The 26,165-nt window shown below is 43.9% G+C and overlaps 1 protein-coding gene across 1 annotated transcript in view; it reads right to left on the bottom strand.

Moving 5' to 3' along the window:
* The window catches only part of LOC106588672 (retinoic acid receptor alpha-A), a 107,323-nt gene extending 81,966 nt beyond the window's left edge, over positions 1-25,357 (bottom strand). The window contains exons 1-2 of the mRNA XM_082970119.1: positions 24,591-25,357; positions 3,674-3,822 (exon numbers count right to left, since the gene is read on the bottom strand). Of these exons, the coding sequence (XP_082826245.1) occupies positions 3,674-3,822; positions 24,591-24,747 (306 nt within the window). The 5' untranslated portion in view covers positions 24,748-25,357. The remainder of the gene's footprint in view (positions 1-3,673; positions 3,823-24,590) is intronic.
* Between the last annotated feature and the right edge of the window lie 808 nt (positions 25,358-26,165).

The raw sequence follows: 26,165 nt of genomic DNA, 5'->3' as shown, positions 1-26,165 counted from the left end.
AACCATAAACATCAATGCTTTTCTTTAAAATCAATACACAAGTATATATTTTTAAACCTGCATATTTAGTTAATATTGCCTGCTAACATGAATTTCTTATAACTAGGGAAATTATGTCACTTCTCTTGCGTTCCGTGCAAGCAATCAGGGTATATGCAGCAGTTTGGGCCGCCTGGCTCATTGCGACCTGTGTGAAGACTGTCACAGGCGTCGAAAGGATTAGACCAAGGCGCAGCGTGGATAGTGCTCATTCTTAATTTATTATATGAGAACACTTAAACAAAATAACCAAACGACCAACAGTTCCATCAGGTACAGCAACTAAACGGAAAACAACCACCCACAAGACCCAAAGAAAAACCGGCTGCCTAAGTATGGCTTCCAATCAGAGACAACGAAAGACACCTGCCTCTGATTGGAAACCAGACTCGGCCACACATGGAAAATGAAACATAGAAACAAAAAAATAGAACAAATTCCCTAGAAACAAACCAACCCCAAAACACACAAAACAACCCCCCTGCCACGCCCTGGCCATTCTACTATGGCAAAAGGTGCAGACCCCGACTGCACCCCAAACCAAAAAACCACAAAAACAACCCCAAACCTAAAGGGAGGGAAGGGAGGGTGGCCACCGTCTACGACGGTTAGTGTGCTACACTCAACTCTTCCGCCAATCCTCCAGCTATGGAGGTGGCTCTGGCTCCGGGCGTAGCCCCCGTTCTGCGCTGCCGACCATCGCTGGAGACTCTGGGCTGCAGACCGGCGCTGAAGACTCTGGGCTGCAGACCGTCGCTGAAGACTGGGCTGCAGACCGTCGCTGAAGACTCTGGGCTGCAGACCGTCGCTGGAGGCCCCGGGCTGAGAGGCGTCGCTGGAGGCCCCGGGCTGAGAGGCATCGCTGGAGGCTCCGGGTTGAGGAGCGTCGCTGGAGGCTCCGGGCTGAGGAGCGTAGCTGGAGGCTCCGGGCTGAGGAGCGCAGCTGGAGGGAGCGTAGCTGGAGGCTCCGGGCTGAGGAGCGTCGCCGTAGGTTCCGTGCCTTGGATCATCACTGGAGGCTTTGTGCCATGGATCATCACTGGAGGTTTCGTGCTATGGATCATCCCTACAGGCTTTGTGCCATGGATCATCCCTACAGGCTCCGGGCCATGGATCATCACTGGAGGCTTCGTGCCATGGATTATCCCTACAGGCTCCGGGCCATGGATCATCACTGGAGGCTTTGTGCCATGGATCATCACAGGAGGCTTTCTACGGGGAGACGCACAGGAGACTGGGTGCGCAGAGCAGGCACAAGGCACACTGGGCCGTGGAGGCGCACCGGAGGTCTGGAGCTCAGGGCTGGCACACCCCGTCCTGGCTGGATGGTCACTGTAGCCCGGCACGGGCGGAGCGCTGGCACAGGGCGAACTGGGCTGTGCTGGGGAATGAGGGCTGCCGTGCGTAGAGCAGGCGCAGGATAAACTGGGCCGAGGAGACGCACTGGCGGCCAGATGCGTTGAGCCGGCGCACTTCTTCCTGGCTGCCGGCCAACTCTCGCCTGGCAACGCTGCGGAGCCCGTACCGACTGCACCGGACTGTGCGTGCGGATGGGCGAGATAGTGCGCATTACCCCATAATGCATTTCTCGCCCCTCTGCACGCTCGCTCCACAGTGCCCTCTCCGCCAGCACCATTTCCCGGAATCTTGCGTCAAACTCAGCGCTTGACTCCCTTATTGGCTCCGGTTTGCTCCACGGCTCTCTCCTGTACGCCTGGGAAGTTAGGCTCCCCCCTGACCTAGCGAAACTACCCGTATGCCCGCCCCCAAAACATGTTTGGGGGCTGCCTCTCAGCCTTCTCTTGCCGTTCCAGCCGTTCCTCCCAGTAACGCCGTTCCGCTTTCGCTGCCTCTATCTACTCCGGCGGGCGACGATACTCTCCCGGCCTTGTCCACGGTCCTGCCCCATCCAGGATTTCCTCCCAGGTCCACGACTCGACGTGCCTCCTCCCACGCTGCTTGGTCTTCTTATGGTGGGTGTTTCTGTCACAGGCGTCGAAAGGATTAGACCAAGGCGCAGCGTGGATAGTGCTCATTCTTAATTTATTATATGAGAACACTTAAACAAAATAACCAAACGACCAACAGTTCCATCAGGTACAGCAACTAAACGGAAAACAAACACCCACAAGACCCAAAGAAAAACATGCTGCCTAAGTATGGCTTCCAATCAGAGACAACGAAAGATACCTGCCTCTGATTGGAAACCATACTCGGCCACACATGGAAAATGAAACATAGAAACAGAAAACTAGAACAAATTCCCCTAGAAACAAACCAACCCCAAAACACACAAAACAACCCCCCTGCCACGCTCTGACCATTCTACTATGGCAAAATGACCCTTCTCACTGGTCAGGACATGACAGAAGACCATTTATTCCTAACGAAGACCATAATTAATTTGCCAGAATTATACATAATTATGACATAACATTGAAGGTTGTGCAATGTAACAGCAATATTTAGACTTAGGGATGTCACCTGTTAGATAAAATACGGAACGGTTCCGTATTTCACTGAAAGAATAAACGTTTTGTTTTCGAAATGATAGTTTCCGGATTTGACCATATTAATGACCTAAGGCTCGTATTTCTGTGTGTTATTATGTTATAATTAAGTCTATGATTTGATATTTGATAGAGCAGTCTGACTGAGCAATGGTAGGCACCAGCAGGCTCGTAAGCATTCATTCAAACAGCACTTTCGTGCGTTTGCCAGCAGCTCTTCGCAATGCTTCAAGCATTGAGCTGTTTATGACTTCAAGCCTATCAACTCCCGAGATTAGGCTGGTGTAACCGATGTGAAATGGCTAGGTAGTTAGCGGGGTGCGCGCTAATAGCGTTTCAATCGGTGACGTCACTCGCTCTGAGACCTTGAAGTAGTTGTTCCCCTTGCTCCGCAAGGGCCGCGGCTTTTGTGGAGCGATGGGTAACGATGCTTCGAGGGTGGCTGTTGTCGATGTGTTCCTGGTTCGAGCCCAGGTAGGGGCGAGGAGAGGGACGGAAGCTATACTGTTACACTGGCAATACTAAAGTGCCTATAAGAACATCCAATAGTCAAAGGTATATGAAATACAAATGGTATAGAGAGAAATAGTCCTATAATTCCTATAATAACTACAACCTAAAACTTCTTACCTGGGAATATTGAAGACTCATGTTAAAAGGAACCACCAGCTTTCATATGTTCTCATGTTCTGAGCAAGGAACTTAAACGTTAGCTTTTTTACATGGCACATATTGCACTTTTACTTTCTTCTCCAACACTTTGTTTTTGCATTATTTAAACCAAATTTAACATGTTTCATTATTTATTTGAGGCTAAATTGATTTTATTGATGTATTATATTAAGTTAAAATAAAAGTGTTCATTCAGTATTGTTGTAATTGTCATTATTACAAATAAATAAATAAATAAATAAATAAATCGGCCGATTAATTGGTATCGGCTTTTTTTGGCCCTCCAATAATCGGTATTGGTATCGGCACTGAAAAATCATAATCGGTCGACCTCTAGTATGTTGCTGGTTTTGGTGTGTATGTTGATGGTTTTGGTGTGAATGTTGGTGGTTTTGGTGTGAATGTTGCTGGTTTGGGTGTGAATGTTGCTGGTTTTGATGTGTATGTCTTACCTTGCAGCCCTCGCAGGCGCTGACACCATAGTGGTACCCCGAGGACTTGTCCTGGCACACGAAGCAGGGCTTGTAGACGCGGGGCGGGGGCAGGGGGGATGGGGGGCTTGGGACCAGCTCCTCAGAACTGGTGCTCTGGGTCTCGATGGCTAGAGAGACACAACAGAAGAAGATGATGAAGAAGATGTAGTAGTTCTTTATTCGTCCCAATTGGAAGAAAAATTGCGTAATGAAGAAGATGATTCAAGTTTTAGTATGGGATAGGATATGTGGTAATGATAGGGCATTCAAAACCCATTTCCTGAGTGAGTGAACTAAAGGTACTGAATTAACTGAAATCAGGGCAGAATCTTTGGCATACAATTACTCTGTCCACATACTCATCCAACAGTGGGTCTGAGTGGCCACTTTATTTCTATTTTGATGTTATTGGAACAGAAACACAAACATTGTGATATTTAATGAGTTGATATAGAACCTCCAGAACCCTGGAATGAGTTCTCAGAACTACATCTTTGGCCTGATTGATACAGAGGCCATTCAGAGTGAACAAAAACAAACTTTTGAGCCAGTGGGTTTCTTTCTAATAGGTTTTGAAAAGTCCACCTGTGGCTTGACTGAGTTTAAACACAAAGGTTAAAAGGTTGATAAAAATGTTTTTATATTAAAGTGGAAATAGGCTGTGATGACATCATGTTATAGCCTACCAGCAACCAATTTATCTAGCGCCTTGCTCCCATATAGCTCTGGAGTAGGGTTGCAAAACATTCAATAAATTCCCTGGTTTTCCAGGGTGGAGGAATTCAGATTTCCTGCTCATTCCTCCCTGTTTCTGGGAATCCTCCAACCGGGATTTAGAGAAAATCAGAAAACGTATTGAAAATTCCCAGAATTCTGCAACCCTACTCAGGAATATATGTGGCTTGTCCAGGGCCTGCCCATCTATAGATATATCTGCATGGAGCAGAGCAGAGCAGAGCAGGCAGGGTTGGTTGATTAGATTACACTATTCCATACTTTATCAGCTCAAGCTGAATTATACATCTATTAGAGAGCAACCCCGTGATCTGTTCCTGACCCTTGACCCCATGCAGAATTCCCCTGAGGTTCAACTTACCCAAGTATTATGTTCAAAAAGGTGTCCTGGGTCAATTTGACACATTACAGTAGATTGGTCAAATATGGGTCAAATTGTGTGTGTATGTGTGTTTCTGTGTGTTTGTTTAACTGTTACAGTATATTGCCAATCTCTTTGTGGTACTAAAGGACAGTGTGAGTAGAACTGCCATGACGGTGAATATTAGTGCTACTGCATGATTCACATTGACCTCTGCTTCCCCTCTGGTGAATCAAACAGACATGTTATTCGTCAATCAAATCCCAAAGCAAACACAAACTAGTGCAACTGGCTAGTCAGTTGGAGTGAGTCACTTTGCTATCATCTGTATGCAGTTTGATGCTGATAGTAATCAATATCGTACTACGCACACATCGCTGATGGATCTTTAGGATTTCAATAGTGCTTGTTCACTGACTGTATGTTAGTCCAAATAGTCATTAAATTACTTGAGCATAAATAAATTAAAACAGTCAACTTGCATTAATGTTCTCTCTCTCAGGCCTCCCGAGTGGCCATGTGGTCTAAGACACTGCATCACAGTGCTAGCTGTGCCACTAGAGATTCTGGGTTCAAGTCCAGGCTCTGTTGCAGCCGGCCGCGACCAGGAGACTCATGGGGCGGCGCACAATTGGCTCAGCGTCGTCCAGGTTAGGGGAGTGTTTGGCTGGCAGGGACGTCCTTGTCCCATTGCGCACTAGTGACTTCTATGATGGGCCGGGCGCAGTGCACGCTGACACGGTTGCCAGGTGTACGGTGTTTCCTCCGACACATTGGTGCGGCTGACTTCCGGGTTAAGTGTGCGTTGTGTCAAGAAGCAGGGCGGCTTGGTTGGGTTGTGTTTCGGAGGACGCACGATTCTCTCGACCTTCGCCTCCCCCGAGTCCGTACGGGAGTTGCAGCGATGAGACAAGACTGTTACTACTAATTAGATACCACGAAATTGTGGAGAAAAAGGGGGGAAAAAGAAGTTCTCTCTCTGACTTACAAACACCCTCTTCCTGGAACCTGGTATAATTAACCAGGACAGAAAAATAGTCAGGTGTGTGTGTGTGTGTGTGTGTGTGTGTGTGTGGTGTGTGTGTGTGTGTGTGTGTGTGTGTGTGTGTGTGAACTAGCTCACTATAGCCTACAAAATGCAGTCTGAAGCCGCAGACTACACACACATTGTCACAGGAAGGGAGATACGATCCACCACTTTAATATGTAACATGAGGGAGAGAGACAAGCCGTGCAGGGCCAGAGACAGCAGGGGGACCTGTATCATATGTAATATGTAAAGGTGTGTGTGTGTGTGCGGATGGCGACATCAAGGGACATGTATGACATGTAATATGTAAAACAAGCTGTGGAATGTATTCCAGTCTTCCCAGCTGGTACAGTACTGAACACTACAGATGCTACTACATGTTGTGTAGAATACAACACATTGGAACTGATAGAATTGGCCTTCAGAGTGTTTCCAACGCCTTGGATCATTACACATGGGAAAGAGGGAGAGCAGTAGACATACTCACACACACACACACACACACACACACACACACACACACACACACACCACACTTCTGCCCGGCGCTGCCCATTTGAAACTCATGGTTGGTTCTGGGAGTGTGGCTACCTGCAGACAGATGGAGCACATAAAGGCAGATGCATTTCCCCCTTTGGTGGTGTGTGTGTGTGTGTGTGTGTGTGTGTGTGTGTGTGTGTGTGTGTGTGTGTGTGTAACTGTGTGTCTAGAGCGCTGTATAGGCCCTATCGGGCGCTGGGGAGCCTTTGCTCCATTTTCTGGCGTTGGCTCTGCAGCAAACTGTCTTCACTGCATGTTAACATAGCTACACACCAGCACCATTACAGAGACTACAGACCAGCGACAGACCAGGCGAGCCAAGGGGTGGGAGCTGTGTGTGTCAGTGTGCGTATACTCTGTGTGTGTGTTTGCGTGTGATAGTGTGTCTGTGTGTATGAAAAAAATGTCTCAAAGCTTATTCTGCTGAACTCTTAACCCCCTGCTGAACCAGCCAGCAGGGTCAGACAGGAAAACACACCCAGCCTGGAGGAGGAGGAAGGGAGGGCAATCTCTGAATGAGGGGAAAGACTAATGGAAAACACAGAGGCTGAGTTAGGAAGAAGCCTTGTTATGGCTATGGCTTGCTGTGGGTGGTGGTGAAGAAGAAGATTTTTTATTTAACCTTCATTTAACTAGGCAAGTCAGTTAAGAACAATTTCTTATTTACAATGACAGCCTAGGAACAGTGGGTTAACTGCCTTGTTCAGGGGCAGAAAGACATATTTTTACCTTGTCAGCTCGGGGAATCAATCTACCAACCTTTTGGTTACTGGCCTAACGCTCTAACCACTAGGCTACCTGCCGCCTCAAGAAGAAGAAGAAGAAGTAGAAGAAGTAGAAGAAGAAGTAGAAGAAGAAGAAGTAGAAGAAGAAGAAGTAGAAGAAGAAGTAGAAGAAGAAGTAGAAGAAGAAGAAGTAGAAGAAGAAGTAGAAGCAGAAGAAGAAGAAGAAGAAGAAGTAGAAGCAGAAGAAGAAGAAGAAGAAGTAGAAGAAGAAGTACAAGAAGAAGAAGTAGAAGAAGTAGAAGAAGAAGAAGAAGTAGAAGTAGAAGAAGAAGTAGAAGTAAAAGAAGTAGAAGAAGAAGAAAAAGTAGAAGAAGAAGTAGAAGTAGAAGAAGAAGTAGAAGTAGAAGAAGTAGAAGAAGAAGTAGAAGAAGAAGTAGAAGAAGTAGAAGAAGAAGTAGAAGAACAAGTAGAAGAAGAAGCAGAAGAAGAAGAAGTAGAAGAAGAAGCAGAAGAAGAAGAAGTAGAAGAAGAAGCAGAAGAAGAAGAAGTAGAAGAAGAAGAACGCTTTAGAAGTGAGGAGGGTCCTATAGGTCAGTTAAAAATAATTTGTGGGCCAATCAACCATGTCTATCCTCACTGTGTCCACCTGTCCCTACCCCGTTCACCACATTGTCCCCACACTGAGGGTCAGATAGCTAGATGACCAGTGACATGAAAAGAAAACAATCTGTGACGTCCACAAACCTCACAGATGGCTAGGAGGGAGGTACCTAAGGCAAGATCTGTTACACACACACACACACACACACACACACACACACACACACACACACACACACACACACACACACACACACACACACACACACACACACACACACACACACACACACACACACACACACAGTACAATATCACAATGACATGGAATCAGGACATGGACTGTTTCTACCCTGTAATCATGAGACCACAGTTATGTCCAAATGACTGCTATACTGCAGCGATCCATTTACAACAACCCTACCTTCAACAAACAGAGAGAGAATAAACAGGTAGAACAAGACAGCAGGTTACTATCGCTAGTAGACACTACAGCGCCGTATTGCACGCACAGTGCAGCAACTGTCCTGCCAATACCACAGTACAGCCTTTTAGCGCCAGTTCCCTTCACAACTCCACCTCTCTGCTGGTAGTTTATCGAAGCTGGAAGTGTTTTTCTCCCCTTCTTCCTCTGGGTTATTTGCAGGAGCAGGGAGCACATAGCGCACATAGCGCACACACACACACACACACACACACACACACACACACACACACACACACACACACACACACACACACACACACACACACACACACACACACACACACACACACACACACACAGACAAACAACTCACATACACCAGGCGGGAGGAGAAAGAGAGTCAATAGGAAACGGTCAAAGTTCGCCCAAAGTACACCAAATTAGAAGCAGCTTTGTGGTGGGAGGGAGAGAGGGAGCAGCACTGGCTGTAGGCTGTAGTACACATTTAATTCCATTCTTTAACACACTAACTGGAAGAGAAGATAGAAACAATAAAAAAAACAGTCATCTAACTGTATGTCTTGTTTAGAGAAAGACGAGGAAAAAGTTCTACCTGTGCTGCCGGTCTGGAGAGAGACCGAGGGAAATGGCCGGCAGACTGAGGTCATGGGGTGCTGAGAGGTGGGGGGTGCTGAAAACTCACAGGGAAACAGTCTGTCTCGTCAGTCTTCAAGACGACACATGTCAAGTGCAAAAGTGTCTCCCAGTAGGGGGAATCAATCAAACTGCAGCTAGAAAAGCCACTGAAAGGGATTTGTTAAAGGGACACAGCTTCTAAAGGGGATTATCCAGAGGTGTCAGGGTGTGGAACTGGACCTTGGTTTGAACCACTGAATGGCACTTTGAGTATGGGTCAGAGGTTCATGGTTCATACCAGTCATGTGACTGCGGCTAACCTCTAAGCCGCCCTTCCTGCCTTGACCTCTGGGCGACCCCCTGTGATCTGTTGAGGTCAAAGGTCAAATGGAGACAGAGGGTGTATAAAGAGCCAGAGCTCTCACTGCTATGCTCTACACTGGGGACCGAGCAACGCAACAGGTGTGAGACACTTCAAAGCTTAAAGTGCAACAAGAAAAAATGAGAGACGAGGGGGAAAGAGAGAGAGAGAGGGAGAGATAGAGGGAAAGAGAAGGTTTCAAATAGAGAGAGAAAGAAATGTGACAAGTTTATTTTTAATCTTTAGAAATTCTTTCCCTAAGAGCCTGACGACGTTGTTATGATTCTCCACTCCACGGCAAGCACTTTAAGAGGTCATATGATCCAGACGTCAGCTCTTAGCAGTAAAGGAGACCTGCATTAGACCTGCATTAAACATCTCTGAGCTATAGACAACCCAGCTAACCGGGAACATTCCCAGAACATTAGCTAAGATTCCCATTAAGTTCTAGTTAGGGTTTTATCTAACATTAGGATGATAACATCTCAAAAACATTCAAATACAGTGCCTTGCGAAAGTATTCGGCCCCCTTGAACTTTTCGACCTTTTGCCACATTTCAGGCTTCAAACATAAAGATATAAAACTGTAATTTTTTGTGAAGAATCAACAACAAGTGGGACACAATCATGAAGTGGAACGAAATTTATTGGATATTTCAAACTTTTTTAACAAATAAAAAACTGAAAAATTGGCAGTGCAAAATTATTCAGCCCCCTTAAGTTAATACTTTGTAGCGCCACCTTTTGCTGCGATTACAGCTGTAAGTCGCTTGGGGTATGTCTCTATCAGTTTTGCACATCGAGAGACTGACATTTTTGCCCATTCCTCCTTGCAAAACAGCTCGAGCTCAGTGAGGTTGGATGGAGAGTGTTTGTGAACAGCAGTTTTCAGTTCTTTCCACAGATTCTCGATTGGATTCAGGTCTGGACTTTGACTTGGCCATTCTAACACCTGGATATGTTTATTTGTGAACCATTCCATTGTAGATTTTGCTTTATGTTTTGGATCATTGTCTTGTTGGAAGACAAATCTCCGTCCCAGTCTCAGGTCTTTTGCAGACTCCATCAGGTTTTCTTCCAGAATGGTCCTGTATTTGGCTCCATCCATCTTCCCATCAATTTTAACCATCTTCCCTGCCCCTGCTGAAGAAAAGCAGGCCCAAACAATGATGCTGCCACCACCATGTTTGACAGTGGGGATGGTGTGTTCAGGGTGATGAGCTGTGTTGCTTTTACGCCAAACATAACGTTTTGCATTGTTGCCAAAAATTTTGATTTTGGTTTCATCTGACCAGAGCACCTTCTTCCACATGTTTGGTGTGTCTCCCAGGTGGCTAGTGGCAAACTTTAAACGACACTTTTTATGGATATCTTTAAGAAATGGCTTTCTTCTTGCCACTCTTCCATAAAGGCCAGATTTGTGCAGTATACGACTGATTGTTGTCCTATGGACAGAGTCTCCCACCTCAGCTGTAGATCTCTGCAGTTCATCCAGAGTGATCATGGGCCTCTTGGCTGCATCTCTGATCAGTCTTCTCCTTGTATGAGCTGAAAGTTTAGAGGGACGGCCAGGTCTTCGTAGATTTGCAGTGGTCTGATACTCCTTCCATTTCAATATTATCGCTTGCACAGTGCTCCTTGGGATGTTTAAAGCTTGGGAAATCTTTTTGTATCCAAATCCGGCTTTAAACTTCTCCACAACAGTATCTCGGACCTGCCTGGTGTGTTCCTTGTTCTTCATGATGCTCTCTGCGCTTTAAACGGACCTCTGAGACTATCACAGAGCTGGTGCATTTATACGGAGACTTGATTACACACAGGTGGATTCTATTTATCATCATTAGTCATTTAGGTCAACATTGGATCATTCAGAGATCCTCACTGAACTTCTGGAGAGAGTTTGCTGCACTGAAAGTAAAGGGGCTGAATAATTTTGCACGCCCAATTTTTCAGTTTTTATTTGTAAAAAAAGTTTGAAATATCCAATAAATTTCGTTCCACTTCATGATTGTGTCCCACTTGTTGTTGATTCTTCACAAAAAAGTACAGTTTTATATCTTTATGTTTGAAGCCTGAAATGTGGCAAAAGGTCGAAAAGTTCAAGGGGGCCGAATACTTTCGCAAGGCACTGTACATATATATATTTTTTAATGAAATATTATTGAAATATTCTCTGAACATTCACTAAAATGCTCCCCCCCAAAATCTAAAGCGTCTCTCTGTAAGTAAATTAGCTAGGTTGTGGCAAATGTTCTCATAGCACAAAAACATCCAGTAGTGCTGATGTTTGTATAAACCATTTGCATGATATTGCAAGAATGTTACCAGAACCCATTTTGTCTGTTCTTTAAAGGTTCTCAGAATGTTTCATTAGGTTGTGGGAACAGTCTCGTGGTAACATTGTGGGGACATCATAAAAGATGAACTGTCCAGTTGTGCGGATGATTATACAATGTTTCTCTTAGGGTGCAAAAAACATTCACCTGATGTTACAAGAATGTAACCAGAACACATTTTTTATGTTCTTTAAAAAGGTAAATCATGTATTTACTGTAAACTTTTTTTCCCAGGCTTTGAACCTCGCGGCTTAAACAATGACGCAGCTAATATGTGGATTTTTCCCGCTTTCAATTTTTTTTCTTCCAAAAAACACATTCTGTGACGTGCTCAGTTTTTTGCCGGCATGAAGCTTTCATTAGACCAATGAAATTGCCGAACGGGTTAAGGTCAAACAACTTTTTTGTTTACTGTTTAGATTAAATCGAGCGCTCTCAAACTTCCCATCATTCTGATTACGGTAGTCATTTTGTCACCCTCATTTACATCATGGCAAAGACACGGAGAAATGCATATGATGCAGCTTTCAAGTTGAAGGCGATTGATCTGGCTGTTGGAAAAGGAAATAGAGCTGCTGCACGGGAGCTTGGTCTTAATGAGTCGATGATAAGACGTTGGAAACAGCAGCGTGAGGAATTGACTCAGTGCAAAAAGACAACTAAAGCTTACTGCTAATTTTTTATTTTTTGTTACAAGCCGTGTTTCGTTAAAGCCTATTTATTTTTGTTACAAGCCGTGTTTCGTTAAAGCCTATTTATTTTTGTTACAAGCCGTGTTTCGTTAAAGCCTGTGTAAAGTTAATTTGTTTCAATGTACCGGTAGGCACCTGCGGCTTATAGACATGTAATTATTTATGTTAAAAAATAATAATAATTCAATTCAGTGGGTGCGGCTTATATTCAGGTGCGCTTAATAGTCCGGAAATTACGGTATGTTGTGGGAACATTGTGGGGATATGACAAGAGATAGATTCCCAAAACACTAAAACTTTCCAGTTGTGCTGACATTCAGATAATGTTTGTACCAGGGTGCACACTTATTTAAAGGTTCCCAGAACATGTAATTAGGTTGTGGGAACAATGTGGGTACATTACAAGAGATACGTTCCCAAAGCACAAAATATGCTCAGATGACATTCATATAATGTTTAAGTTAGGTTGCACAGGACATTCCCTTAATGTTGTAAGAATGTTGACAGAATACCTGGTCTAAGTTCTTTATAGGTTCCCAGAAACATTTATTTAAGTTATGGGGTTTGTCTGGGATGTTGAAAGAATATTCTTGTGATGTTTACATATTGTACTTAAGAGGTTGCACAGAACAATGTTACACAATGTTCCACACTTTCCAAATAAGTCAGTTCTTATGACGTTCATAGAATATTTGTTTTAGGTTTAACATAATATTCCATTGACTTTCAGACAATATACATGTTTACCTTGTCTTTGAGGTCCTCAGAACATTTCAAGAACATTTAGAAAATGTTATATTCAAGTTTAACCTAATATTACCACATTCTCAACATGCAAATTTCTAGTTCCTTAAAGCATAAGAAAGCAGATTGGAATACATCCCCATTATGTTTCTCTCCAGATTTAATGGCAATTCGCATTTGTGGATTTTGCCCACTACAAAGTGATATAGACATACACAGGCTTTAAAAAGGAAGCATGATGGAATTCCTGATTGACCATACTGCCATGGCTATTTACTGAAAAAATATGTGTGACCCATTTCAGGAAGCTAGCCGTATGTCACATGTCACTAGTTCACAGGAGAGGCATTTGAACAACTTTTTTTTTACCAAAAGGCGTTTTTTGAAAGAAATGCCTTCTGGAACATTAATAACAAACTTGTATTCCAATTTTTTACATTTTAAACCTAGTTGGTTTAGCCATGGAAAAAGTCAGGAACCTTCCGGCTAGCCATGATTGGCTGAGATAAATGATGGGCTGGACATGCCGGGAGATGAGTTTGGATTGGTCTGCCATGTAGCACGCTCCTGTCTATAACGTGAGCTGCTCAGTATGTGTTGATAGTCCATTTACCACGGCATTTTTGAAAAATATAACGTTAGCCATCGAGAACTACAAATGTTTTGCTACATTTCTCAACAACATTGAATTTAGTAGGCGCTATCGACAAATCAGTTGCAAAAAGTTCTGATGGGCTACTTTCTGCACACGCCACAGTCAGTGTGAACCAGAGTGACTTGACACAACACTGGCCAAATAAGATGTAAATACAAACAAAACTGAGTTAAATGGTTCCACTCTGCTGTAAAGCGTTCATACATGTATACGGGTAAGAGTCTAGCTACATTTTCAGACATTATAAGTTTCTAATTTAAAGCATACTGTTTGCTAGCTAGCGAATGTTAGCTTGCTGGCTCACTAGCTAACGTTACGTGTATGATCTGTGTAGTAATATTATTTGAATCAGAAATCCATTTGCATTACTAGTTATGGTCTGATGTTAGCTAGCTAACATTGAACCTAGGTGGTTAGCTTTAGCTACCTGCAGATTCATACTATAGCTATGAATCTGAACAAGGCAGTTAACCCACTGTTCCCCGGTAGTCCGTCATTGTAAATAAGAATTTGTTCTTAACTGACATGCCTAGTTAAATAAAGGTTAAATAACGTATATATATTTTTAAATATGACAATGTTTGTATTGGTAGTACTATGAGTTGGGATTATTCCAGTTCATTGATTAGCTAGCTAGCTACATGTCTAAACAAAAGTCTCCACCTCGCCAAATGATTACATGACCCATCAAGTTAGACAGGTGTGTTTGGGGTGATTACAGCCATCTATTGTAAACTCAGCAAAAAAATAAACGTCCTCTCACTGTCAACTGCGTTTATTTTCAGCAAACTTAACGTGTAAATATTGGTATGAACATAAGAAGATTCAACAACTGAAACATAAACTGAACAAGTTCCACATACATGTGACTAACAGAAATAGAGTAATGTGTCCCTGAACAAAGGTGGGGTCAAAATCAAAAGTAACAGTCAGTATCTGGTGTGGCCACCAGCTGCATTAAGTACTGAAGTGTATCTCCTCCTTATGGACTGCAACAGATTTGCCAGTTCTTGCTGTGAGATGTTACCACACTCTTCCACCAAGGCACCTACAAGTTCCTGGACATTTCTGGGGGGAATGGCCCTAGCCCTCACCCTGGCCCTAGCCCTCCCAGACGTGCTCAATGGGATTGAGATCTGGGCTCTTCACTAGCCATGGCAGAACACTGACATTCCTGTCTTGCAGGAAATCACACACAGAACGAGCAGTATGGCTGGTGGCATTGTCATGCTGGAGGGTCATGTCAGGATGAGCCTGCAGGAAGGGTACCACATGAGGGAGGAGGATGTCTTCCCTGTAACGCACAGCGTTGAGATTGCCTGCAATGACAACAAGCTCAGTCTGATGATGCTGTGACACACCGCCCCAGACCATGACAGACCCTCCACCTCCAAATCGATCCCACTCCAGAATACAGGCCTCGGTGTAATGCTCATTCCTTTGACGATAAACACAAATCCGATCATCACAGTACGAACATGGCAATTTATGTCCTGGCCACATCTGCAGTCCTCATGCCTCCTTGCACCATGCCGAAGGCACGTTCACGCAAATGAGCAGGGACTCTTGGCAACTTTCTTTTGGTGTTTTTCAGAGTCAGTAGAAAGGCCTCTTTAGTGTCCTATGTTTTCATAACTGTGACCTTAATTGCCAACCGTCTGTAAGCTGTTAGTGTCTTAACGACCGTTCCACAGGTGCATGTTCATTAATTGTTTATGGTTCATTGAACAAGCATGGGAAACAGTGTTTAAACCCTTTACAACAAAGATCTGTGAAGTTATTTAGATTTTTACGAATGATCTTTGAAAGACAGGGTCCTGAAAAAGGGCTGTTTCTTTTTTTGATGAGTTTATTTCATCAACATTTGTACATGTCTAGACAATAGTGACCCATCCACTTCACTAGTGTCAGGGATTTCGTCGTCGTCAGACGATATAGCGAAATCATCGTCGGAAAAGGAGGACCAATATGCAGCAGAATTGAGATAGTTCATTTTGAACATTTAATAAACTCAAAATGAACATACAAAATAACAAAACGAACTCACGATGTACAGACAGTCTTCTCAGGCTCACATACGCTAGACAAGAAACAATCTCCCACAAATGACAAACACACCCTAATATATGGGACTCTCAATCAAAGGCAAAGAGAAAACACCTGCCTTCAATTGAGAGTCCCAACCCCAATTAATCAACCATAGAAACACACTCACTAGACTCCACATAGAAATACATCAACATAGACCATAAACCAAAAACCCGGAAATACTAAATCAAACGCCCTTTAACCAAAACACCACCCCGAACCACATAAAACAAATAACCTCTGCCACAATGACAATTAACCCTTATACTGTCCAGGACGTGACAACTAGATGTGGCTAGGGGTGGTTATAGCATTTCCTTCACATGACCCATCAATTTAGACCAGTGTGTCCAAATAAGCGTCATCTAATAATTATAAAATATTTATAAAATATTTTTATCTGGACACTTTCTGTTTTTGATATTGCTACTATGCAAGTAACCACTTCACTATACCATTTACACCTTCTGTATCCTGTGCATTTGACAAATAAACTTTTATTTCATATAGTGTGTGTTTACGACAGACGGTAGGTAATGTGAAGAACAACATGACCTGCACCAAAGTCAGATTAGGATATAGGCCAAGGAATAGATAAAGTATATTTTTACCTGGAGTTTTCCCTTATTGTAGGCTACTACTTTTACCACTTTTAGTCTTGAAATCTTTGGTTGTTTACTATTTTCTAGCCCTCAGTCTACTTTTATCCAATGTAAAAAACACAATTTCAAATGTTGCTACATAGGACTGAATCCAGGTGGTGGGTCACAAGAGAGAGCTTTCTTGGTGGAGTAAAGGATAAAAGGCCTGGCTTAGGAACTGATGCATTTTTGACCGCTCAACACCAGTTGAATATGTCCAGTGTCAGTAAACGTTGGCAAAAATGTGTAATAAATTGTTGCCAGCAGCACAGTTACAGTCACCAACGCTCTGGATAACATAACAGTCTAACCAGCTCTGCTAGGGCGAGGAAAATGGTCAGAGTGAGCTGTTCTCTCATTTGTGTCTGGAAGTAGCTAGCAAGCTTGCCAATGTTAGCCAGCTAGTTTGGGTGCTTGACTGATGTTGTTAGGTCACAACACTCGGATCAACCCTACTTCACGGCGAAATAGTCCAGTGTGCGCTCTGAAAGCTCAGAGAGGGAAACACTCTGAATTTACGAACAGACTATCTGACAACGATCTGAGTTTATGAATGCCCAGAGCACACTCTGGCACTCCAGATGAAATTTAGGAACACACCCGTAGTATAAACCAGCCTTTAGTCTTGAAATCTTTGGTTGTTTAGTACATGGCGGGGCGGCAGCGTAGCCTAGTGGTTAGAGCGTTGGACGAGTAACCGAAAGGTTGCAAGATCAAATCCCCAAGCTGACAAGGTACAAAACAAGGCAGTTAACCCACTGTTCCTAGGCCGTCATTGAAAATAAGAATTTGTTCTTAAACAATGGTAAAATAAATAAAAAATAAAGCATGGCCTCACATGTGAATCCTTAAAGAGATGGGTGAGGTTAAAGCTTAAGAGGGTGTGAATGATGCTGAATGGGTGTAGACCAAGAAAAGCTCTCCTGTTGTTCCCAAATTTTCATGGACCATTTTCTCAAAAGTGAGGTTACAAGTTGATGAATTACTTTCCCATTGTTACTCAACGGTAGTGTATGATTTACCATTTTCTAGCTCTGAGTCTATACTTTGATCCAATGCATATAACCAAATTGAGCCGGTCGGTCACAAATGTCAAAATACATTTATTGCTAATTGTTTATTTTTAGCAGCCATATAAAAGTGAGTCACTATCCATCATGTCAGAGTGACATCTGACAAATGTAAGAGTGAAATAAAATAAAAGCAGCCTTCCAGCCTTCTCTCAACCCTCTTCAAGAACAATGGGAGTTTCTTCCTCGGGAGAGTAAGTGAACTGCATCCAAGATGTCCGACCATTTTTCAAAGTAATCTACGATTCATGGACCGTCTACGGTATATCTGGGTTCCATCAGGTTTACATGACCCAGCTTCACAGCGCGAGCAGCGACAATGTCATCATGGCAGAGATTGGATGAATATAAAATGCTAATATCTGATTTTTTTAAATCGTCCTCAGCGACAACTATATGAATAATTAAATGGATGTTTTGTGCACAAAGGTGACAACTAAAGTGACCTATTAGAAGTGTTCAAATTTGACTTCTCTATGGGGATGTCTATGGAAACTGTCTTTCTGGGCCGGATGTTAGTTAAACTGCAGTACCGAAGCAAGACTGTAGGATCAGTCGAAACCGTGCTACCAAACCGGAACCCTGGCCCCTTGGGTGGCATAGCCTGGCCCCAGATCTGTTTGTGCTGTATAGCCAATTCCTACGGTCATTGTCAGTGCCAAACAGTGAGAATGGCCTGACAGATCTGGAACCAGCAGGCAGTGGTGTGGTGTGGTGTTCCAGCACTGCAGCCCCTGTCCCCGTCGCTGGCGCGCTGAACGTGGTGCTGACTGTTGTCCCTCCTGTCTCAAAGCAGGGGTCCAGTAAAACTCCCTACTCATCTCCATTAAACACAAGCCAGCATCCGACAGCTTCCCTTTCGTTTCATAGTTGTTACCCTCCATTTTATCCCCCAATCCATACCCCTCAAACCTCGTTTCACATGCCCGCTGAATCAGCTTGGTGTGAAAGCTGTACCATGGTCTTTCATGTCCCTATCTGAATCACATTAAGAGAAAAACAGGGACAGGGCCTAATGAATACATATGACAGGCTGTAGTTGTATATTATATCACAATGTTATCTGAAGCATGGTCTGACTGTCTGCTCACTGTTTACAACAAAGGGAGAACATGGCATTGGACAGATGTGGATTTGTTGTTCAGCTACAAGGATGAAACTGCAGAAAAAACATGAGACTGTTGATACATGTGTATAGAAGCACACGTGTACACACACACACACACACACACACACACACACACACACACACACACACACACACACACACACACACACACACACACACACACTTAAGTAGGCAGGCACACACACAAACACGTGAGTGCGCACACACATACACACACAAACACGCAAACACACCCACAAACACAAAGACACACACACACACACACACACACACACACACACACACACACACACACACACACACACACCACACACACACACACACACACACACACACACACACACACACACACACACACACACACAATCTTTAGGAACTATTATGCCTGCCCAAGTCATATACAATCCATGCAATACAAATCAGCAATTCATTGTATAACCTACTTCACTAGAAGAATAAGAGGACAATAGGATGGGAGTCAACTAACCTCCTTAGCAATATCTGAACAAGTTTTTTTACCATCAATATTGTGCTTTACTTATTTGACAATGGCTTGCCCTTAGACCCTTTAAGTGAACACGTGAATCGTTTCAATGTTTCATCGGCATTCAAGTCCCGAAAAGCCTTGGGATTACAGCTTCCAAAGCCACAGCAATATCGATTACAGAAAAAGAAAACAGTCATATTGTACTGTCGTGAACTGTTAGAATTCTATGACTACTATTCCTTTCAAAGGACTGAATACGTACAATATTCTCAAGTTTCTCAAAGATTATCCTCATATTGTAATTTTCAGTTAATAGAAAAAGTATTTGCATTTTCCAATAACCTTGAAATCTATAGGCCTATACATAATACAGTAGTACCTATGGTAACGAATAGCTGTACATTACTGTCCTGGATGTCTATTATATGAAAAACCAACAAATAAAAATAACAATGTCCTTAATATAAAACTAAGCTATACATTTTGAAAAGATTTCTATGTGTGTCTATGTTTTTAGAGCATGTATTGCACATCATAGTATAATTTCTGTATTCATCATCTCATGTTCAACACAATGCCACTGATCCCTCTACGTTAACACACACACACACACACACAAACACACACAAATACACATGCACACCAACCCCTTCTCATTGTATCCTTCGCACAACAAAAATGTGCTTGTGCGTGCCTGCACAAGTGTGTGTGTGTGTGTGTGTGTGTGTGGAGCGCAGCTCATAGTGAATAGATTTAATTTAAATCCTTGTGGGTTCCATTGTACTGAATAAATGAATTAATAAAAACCAAAGTTTCAAGGACCTCTTTGGGAAGCTCTTCAAATCAAAGTCCAATTTTAACTGGTCCTTACATGAGAGAGGTCAAAGTGTTGCAAGACGAGTCCAATGCCACAAGGCTAATGTGCAGTCTATGCATATGAAATAGTGGGGGAGATAAAGAAAACCACAATCGGTTCTATCTTGTTTCGCTCCATTGCCTTGGTGATGAATTCAAGCGAGTCTGTTATCAGGGTAATTTGCAACACACACACACACACACCCTCTGTGCATGAATGGCAAATGGTTTTCTAATTGCATTGAAATGCTAATCAAATGCACCTTGTGTGTGGTGATTAATGAACATGATGAGTTACTTATACTTTAATGTTCAAGATGATTTAATTACGTAGCACACACACACGCGTTCACACACACTCACTTATGACCTTTTCTATTCGTGATCACACCACAGATAAGTATTATCAATGACAAATGGTACTCTGTCCTAGCTACTACACCTGGAGAATATTATAAATCCATGGAATACAGTTATTGCATTCTCTGTTTTCTCTCATGTAAGGTGTTCAGACAAACACACACACACACACAAACCTTTCCTACGATATATGCAGTCCGAACATATAACAGTTCAGCTAAATCATCAATTGAGAGGATCAAAATGAGGTTGAAACTGATTTATGAGGATTTAACAACAATGTCATGAAAGCAAAGCCATACCTACGGTTTTCACTGCAGACAAATTGCATTAGATGGTGCAAATGTAGAACTGAAATCTGCATCTACAAACCATTTAAAATGAAGAAAAAAAACTGTAAATGATGGTTATTATTTTAAATATGATATATTGATTTATTATCATTTCATTCATTATGTATTATTACAGTGATTATCGTTTTATAAATAGGAATATATTTTATGTGGGATTAAATATGCTTTGCCAGATAAACAAATTAGCAATGTTTGATATGGCATAAAAAGACAAAATACAAACAAATCTAATTAAACAAATAAAGAGAGGCTATTGATATTCTTGTATAGGAGATGAATTGCTTAGTAAAAACAATGGAGAGAATAGCCTACTGTAGGAGCGCAGTGAAATGTGGTGAGTAGCAGTAGCCACCTTGTCCACTTTTGCTGCTACTGATAAGGGCCACTTCGCTGTGATTTGTGCCTCTAGCCAATGCATCCTGGGAAGTGTTGTGAAGTGACAGACAGCATGGCAGCTTAACATTATCTGCTCTCTGGTCGTTAAACTATCAAAATAAATCAAGTGTAGGGGCCGGGCCAGGGAGAGAGTATAAACAAACACTTGACTTGCCGGAGATCGTGCTTTTTGGAGGTGGCTCAGGCAAACGCACACAGATTAGCTAAGTATTCCATAACCTAAGGTTATTATCTAGCTGCAAACCACTGACTTGAATGCGTGATAGGATAGACAGGCTAGCCTACTTCTGTGAGTCAGTCTGTAAAGAAAATGCTTTTTTAGCAATGTTCTGTATATGAAGTGTATAAAGAGAGTGTGTGCTGTGTGCCATCATTCTTGTCAGAAAAAAAGGGTCTCTCATAGACCGTATAAAACAGGTCTGTCTATTCAGAATGCACAGGTTGACATTTTCTAATTGTAGCCGGCTAACCTTTCTGAAAAGGACATTTATCTAATTCAGTGTCAGAGAGAGAAAAACAGAGAGAGTTCATTTTTGATTGTTTATTTCACTTTTGTTTATTATCTATTTAACATGCTTTGGCAATGTTAACATATGTTTCCCATGCCAATAGAGCCCTTTGAATTGAGAGAGAGAAACCATTTCAGAGACACATATTTATCTCAGATTACACAGACCCACAATGAATTTGAAAACAAATCCAATCATTTTTTGTATAATTTTTTTTATTGAATATTTGAAACATACAATATACTTGCAGTGAAGCCGCTCAATAACTACATCATCCAGTCATCCAACAGATTCCCATTCAGAGCGACACACAGAAGCATCCAGGGTCAAAGCCCTGCTCAAGGGCACGTCGACAGATCTCCCACCAGGCCAAAAAACGTGAACCCGAACCCTCCAAGATCCCCGCACAGTTCCCCAAGAGCTGTGCCTCAACCATTCGAGACCCCTCCCACAGCCCCCCCCAGAAGAAAAAACATCTAGAAAAAGACAATTCATTCCATTCCCCACCCCCAAGAACCCCCCAACGCACCAACAACCAAGAGAAAAAAACAAAGGACATCAAGGACAACTGAAATCAGACTGTATATGTTTGTGTGTCTGGCACTATTACATATATGTGTGTGTTCTTGTATGCATTTATTTGAATGAGAGTGTGTGTATATGCATGTGTACAAACACCTGCACGGCATCAGCTTCAGGCAAACCGGCATTAGCTGTAAAAACACTGCCCAACAAATCCAATCGTGATAAACTCCCATATCTATTAGATGAAATACCACAGTGTGCCATCACAGCTGCAAGATTTGCCCCCTGTCTTCTCTCTCGTGCTGGGAGGGAGGTGTCAAGGCAGAGGGAGGGAGGTGTCAAGGCAGAGGGTGAGAGGAGTCAAGGCAGAGGGAGGGAGGTGTCAAGGCAGAGGGAGGGAGGTGTCAAGGCAGAGGGAGGGAGGTGTCAAGGCAGAAGGAGAGAGGGAGGTGTCAAGGCAGAGGGTGAGAGGGAGGTGTCGAGGCAGAGGGAGGAAGGTGTCAAGGCAGAGGGAGGGAGGTGTCGAAGCAGAGGGAGGGAGATGTCAAGGCAGAGGGAGGGAGGTGTCAAGGCAGAGGGAGGGAGATGTCAAGGCAGAGGGAGGTGTCAAGGCAGAGGGAGGGAGGTGTCAAGGCAGAGGGAGGGAGATGTCAAGGCAGAGGGAGGTGTCAAGGCAGAGGGTGAGAGGGAGGTGTCGAGGCAGAGGGAGGAAGGTGTCAAGGCAGAGGGAGGGAGGTGTCGAAGCAGAGGGAGGGAGATGTCAAGGCAGAGGGAGGGGAGGTGTCAAGGCAGAGGGAGGGAGATGTCAAGGCAGAGGGAGGTGTCAAGGCAGAGGGAGGGAGGTGTCAAGGCAGAGGGAGGGAGATGTCAAGGCAGAGGGAGGTGTCAAGGCAGAGGGTGAGAGGGAGGTGTCGAGGCAGAGGGAGGGAGGTGTCAAGGCAGAGGGAGGGAGATGTCAAGGCAGAGGGAGGGAGATGTCAAGGCAGAGGGAGGTGTCAAGGCAGAGGGTGAGAGGGAGGTGTCGAGGCAGAGGGAGGGGGGAGTCAAGGTAGAGGGTGAGAGGGAGGTGTCGAAGCAGAGGGAGGGAGATGTCAAGGCAGAGGGAGGGAGGTGTCAAGGCAGAGGGTGAGAGGGAGGTGTCGAAGCAGAGGGAGGGAGATTTCAAGGCAGAGGGAGGGAGGTGTCAAGGCAGAGGGATGGAGATGTTCAGGCAGAGGGAGGTGTCAAGGCAGAGGTTGAGAGGGAGGTGTCGAGGCAGAGGGAGGGAGGTGTCAAGGCAGAGGGAGGGAGATGTCAAGGCAGAGGGAGGGAGATGTCAAGGCAGAGGGAGGTGTCAAGGCAGAGGGAGGGAGGTGTCAAGGCAGAGGGAGGGAGGTGTCGAGGCAGAGGGAAGGGGGGGGTCAAGGCAGAGGGAGGGAGGGAGGGAGGGAGGTGTCGAGGCAGAGGGAGGGAGGTGTCGAAGCACAGGGAGGGAGGTGTCGAGGCAGAGGGAGGGAGGTGTCAAGGCAGAGGGAGGGAGGTGTCGAGGCAGAGGGAGGGAGGTGTCAAGGCAGAGGGAGGGAGGTGTCGAGGCAGAGGGAGGGAGGTGTCAAGGCAGAGGGAGGGAGGTGTCGAAGCAGAGGGAGGGAGGTGTCGAGGCAGAGGGAGGTGTCAAGGCAGAGGGAGGGAGGTGTCGAGGCAGAGGGAGGGAGGTGTCAAGGCAGAGGGAGGGAGGTGTCAAGGCAGAGGGAGGGAGGTGTCGAGGCACAGCCTGCCCATGTTTACTCTGTACATTCCTCAACCCCGTGTAGGGACCTGGGGATCACATACTGTCTACGTCCCAAATGGCACCCTATTCCCCATAGGGCTCTGGTCAAAAGAAATACACAATGTAGGGAATAGGGTGGCATTTGAGACATCGCACCTGAACATACATCAGCCTGCTGTAGGGAGCTGTTTCCACATCCAGAATTTATTAACCAAGTGTGTACAGATGAAAGATGACATGGCTAGGACTAGGAGGAACACTTCAAGCATAGGGCCATGTCACAGTGACAGGACAAAAAAAGAGTTGTTACAAATGAACTCAATGGCTGCTCTACAAGTCATTTGAGAACATTTCTGTAAAAAAATTATGGCCAATAATGTATATATTCTATTGTTTAATTCTTGAAGAAGTTATCTAACTAGTCACTTAACACTCAGAGACAGGTACACCCTACAACACTCTTTATGGCACATTAGGGTGTAGGAGGCAATGATGGGGGTGTGGGAGTCACCAGTGAAGTGTGTGTGTGTGTGTCTGTGTGTGTGTGTGTGTGTGTGTCTGTGTGTGTGTGTGTGTGTGTGTGTGTGTGTGTGTGTGTGTGTGTGTGTGTGTGTGTGTGTGTGTGTGTGTGTGTGTGTGTGTGTGTGTTGGGCATATTTCATGTCTGGTCATTAAGCATATTAGACAAGAGGAAATGAGAAGACAGGAAACACTGTGAGGAAGGGTGCATGGACATAATATAAAGAGATGATCAGAGAGATAGCGGGATCAAGTGGACAAGCCAGGCACATCATTGCTATTATAATTTGATTATGTCATTGTTATGATAGGCTACAGTTATTAGGCTACTAGGCTGTAGACACATGAAATGAAAGGGAACAAAAGTGAACCTACACTGTGCGCTCCGGCGGTGTTGCCAGTCTCTCTGAGCGAGCCCGCTGAAGCACGCTTTCAGTGCCTTCTCTTGCAGCATGCACGAAGAGGGACGCGAAGTGTAGAAATCCAACATTTGTCCAGGGCTCACCGCTAGCACATCCATACAGTCAAACATGATGTCCCTTAGTCGCAACAGTCACCCTGGTATTGTGTGCCTTTAAAGGGTCCTTGAGGTTTGGGTAAGAATCGCAAACATAAGTGCACACAACTCCATCAAATTCTGACCCTTTTTTGGCACGTAAAATCTTGGTCTTCTTCCTAGACTAAAACAATCAAGAACTATGACAGACAACACCGCTAAAAGCTTGTAATTGACCCAAATTATGATTTGCCATTTCCTCCGGAGTCCGGTTGTTGCAATGAAAAGGTGTCAGTCAGCTCCGTAACGTCCCAACGTGTTTATCGTATAAATGTTTTGCACCGTCCCGTCCCGTGCCATTAACAACACGGTCCTCGCTCGAGCCCGCCGTATTGAAAATATTTATCTTATAAATATCACAGTTCGCGTTTTAAAACCACGTCTCCCCGTTCGGATAACGAATGGGTTATCCTGCCTCCATGCAGCTCATTTCCTACTAGTTTGGACACAGAGAATGAAAGATTGAATTGCCTAATATATGCGAGTGAACTTTCTATGAACCCATCCGAGGCAGCTAACCTTCAAATGACCCAACCAGTTTGACATCACCAAGTCCCAGGATTCTCACACACCGTGCAGCGCGAGCCTCACAACCAGCAGCAGCACAGCAGCGCGAGCCAGGCACAAAGATAAAAGGCGGGCAGCTCGAGCTCACAGCGCGTAACGTTCTTTTCCCTCGAAAGAACGCTATACACTATATTTTCTTGCGATAAAAACACATTTCTAGATTCATGAAAAGTTTCATTTAATTTATGAATCTCAAATGATGCGTCCAAGTAGCTCACTTCGATTTGTTCACGATCTAGCCTACCACCTAGGCTTTTACAGTGTATCAGAGCAAAATGATAAGTCTACAAATGTTTCAAAGACAATACATTTTATGGTTTCAATAAAAACGAAACTAAGCAATCTGATAAAGAAAAATATTTTAAAAAAACACAAATTGTGTTTAATTCTACTGCAATCAACTATGGGTAATTGCAACATTGTAACAATGTTTGTAATACACTGAAATCGAAAAGTTATTCAAAGACATCTTGCATTAACTCAAGTCAAGTGTCATGCACTTGTTTGGTCCTAGCCTACTTCAGAAAGGACATGAAACACGAAACGAAAGGGGGATACCTGGTGAAGAAGTATGTGATTATAGAAAATCAATATATTTTATTTTTATTTATTTTATTTCACCTTTATTTAACCAGGTAGGCTAGTTGAGAACAAGTTGTCATTTACAACTGCGACCTGGCCAAGATAAAGCAAAGCACTGTGACACAGACAACAACACAGAGTTACACATGGAGTAAACAATAAACACGGCAATAACACAATAAACAAGTCAATGACACAGTAGAAAAAAGAAAGTCTATATACAGTGTGTGCAAAAGGCATGAGGA

Source organism: Salmo salar, chromosome 27 (genome assembly GCF_965601325.2).
Source record: "Salmo salar chromosome 27, fSalSal1, whole genome shotgun sequence".
Lineage (NCBI taxonomy): Eukaryota > Metazoa > Chordata > Actinopteri > Salmoniformes > Salmonidae > Salmo > Salmo salar.
The sequence above is the reverse complement of the archived record's forward strand: the minus strand, read 5'-3'. Positions and strand labels throughout refer to the sequence as shown.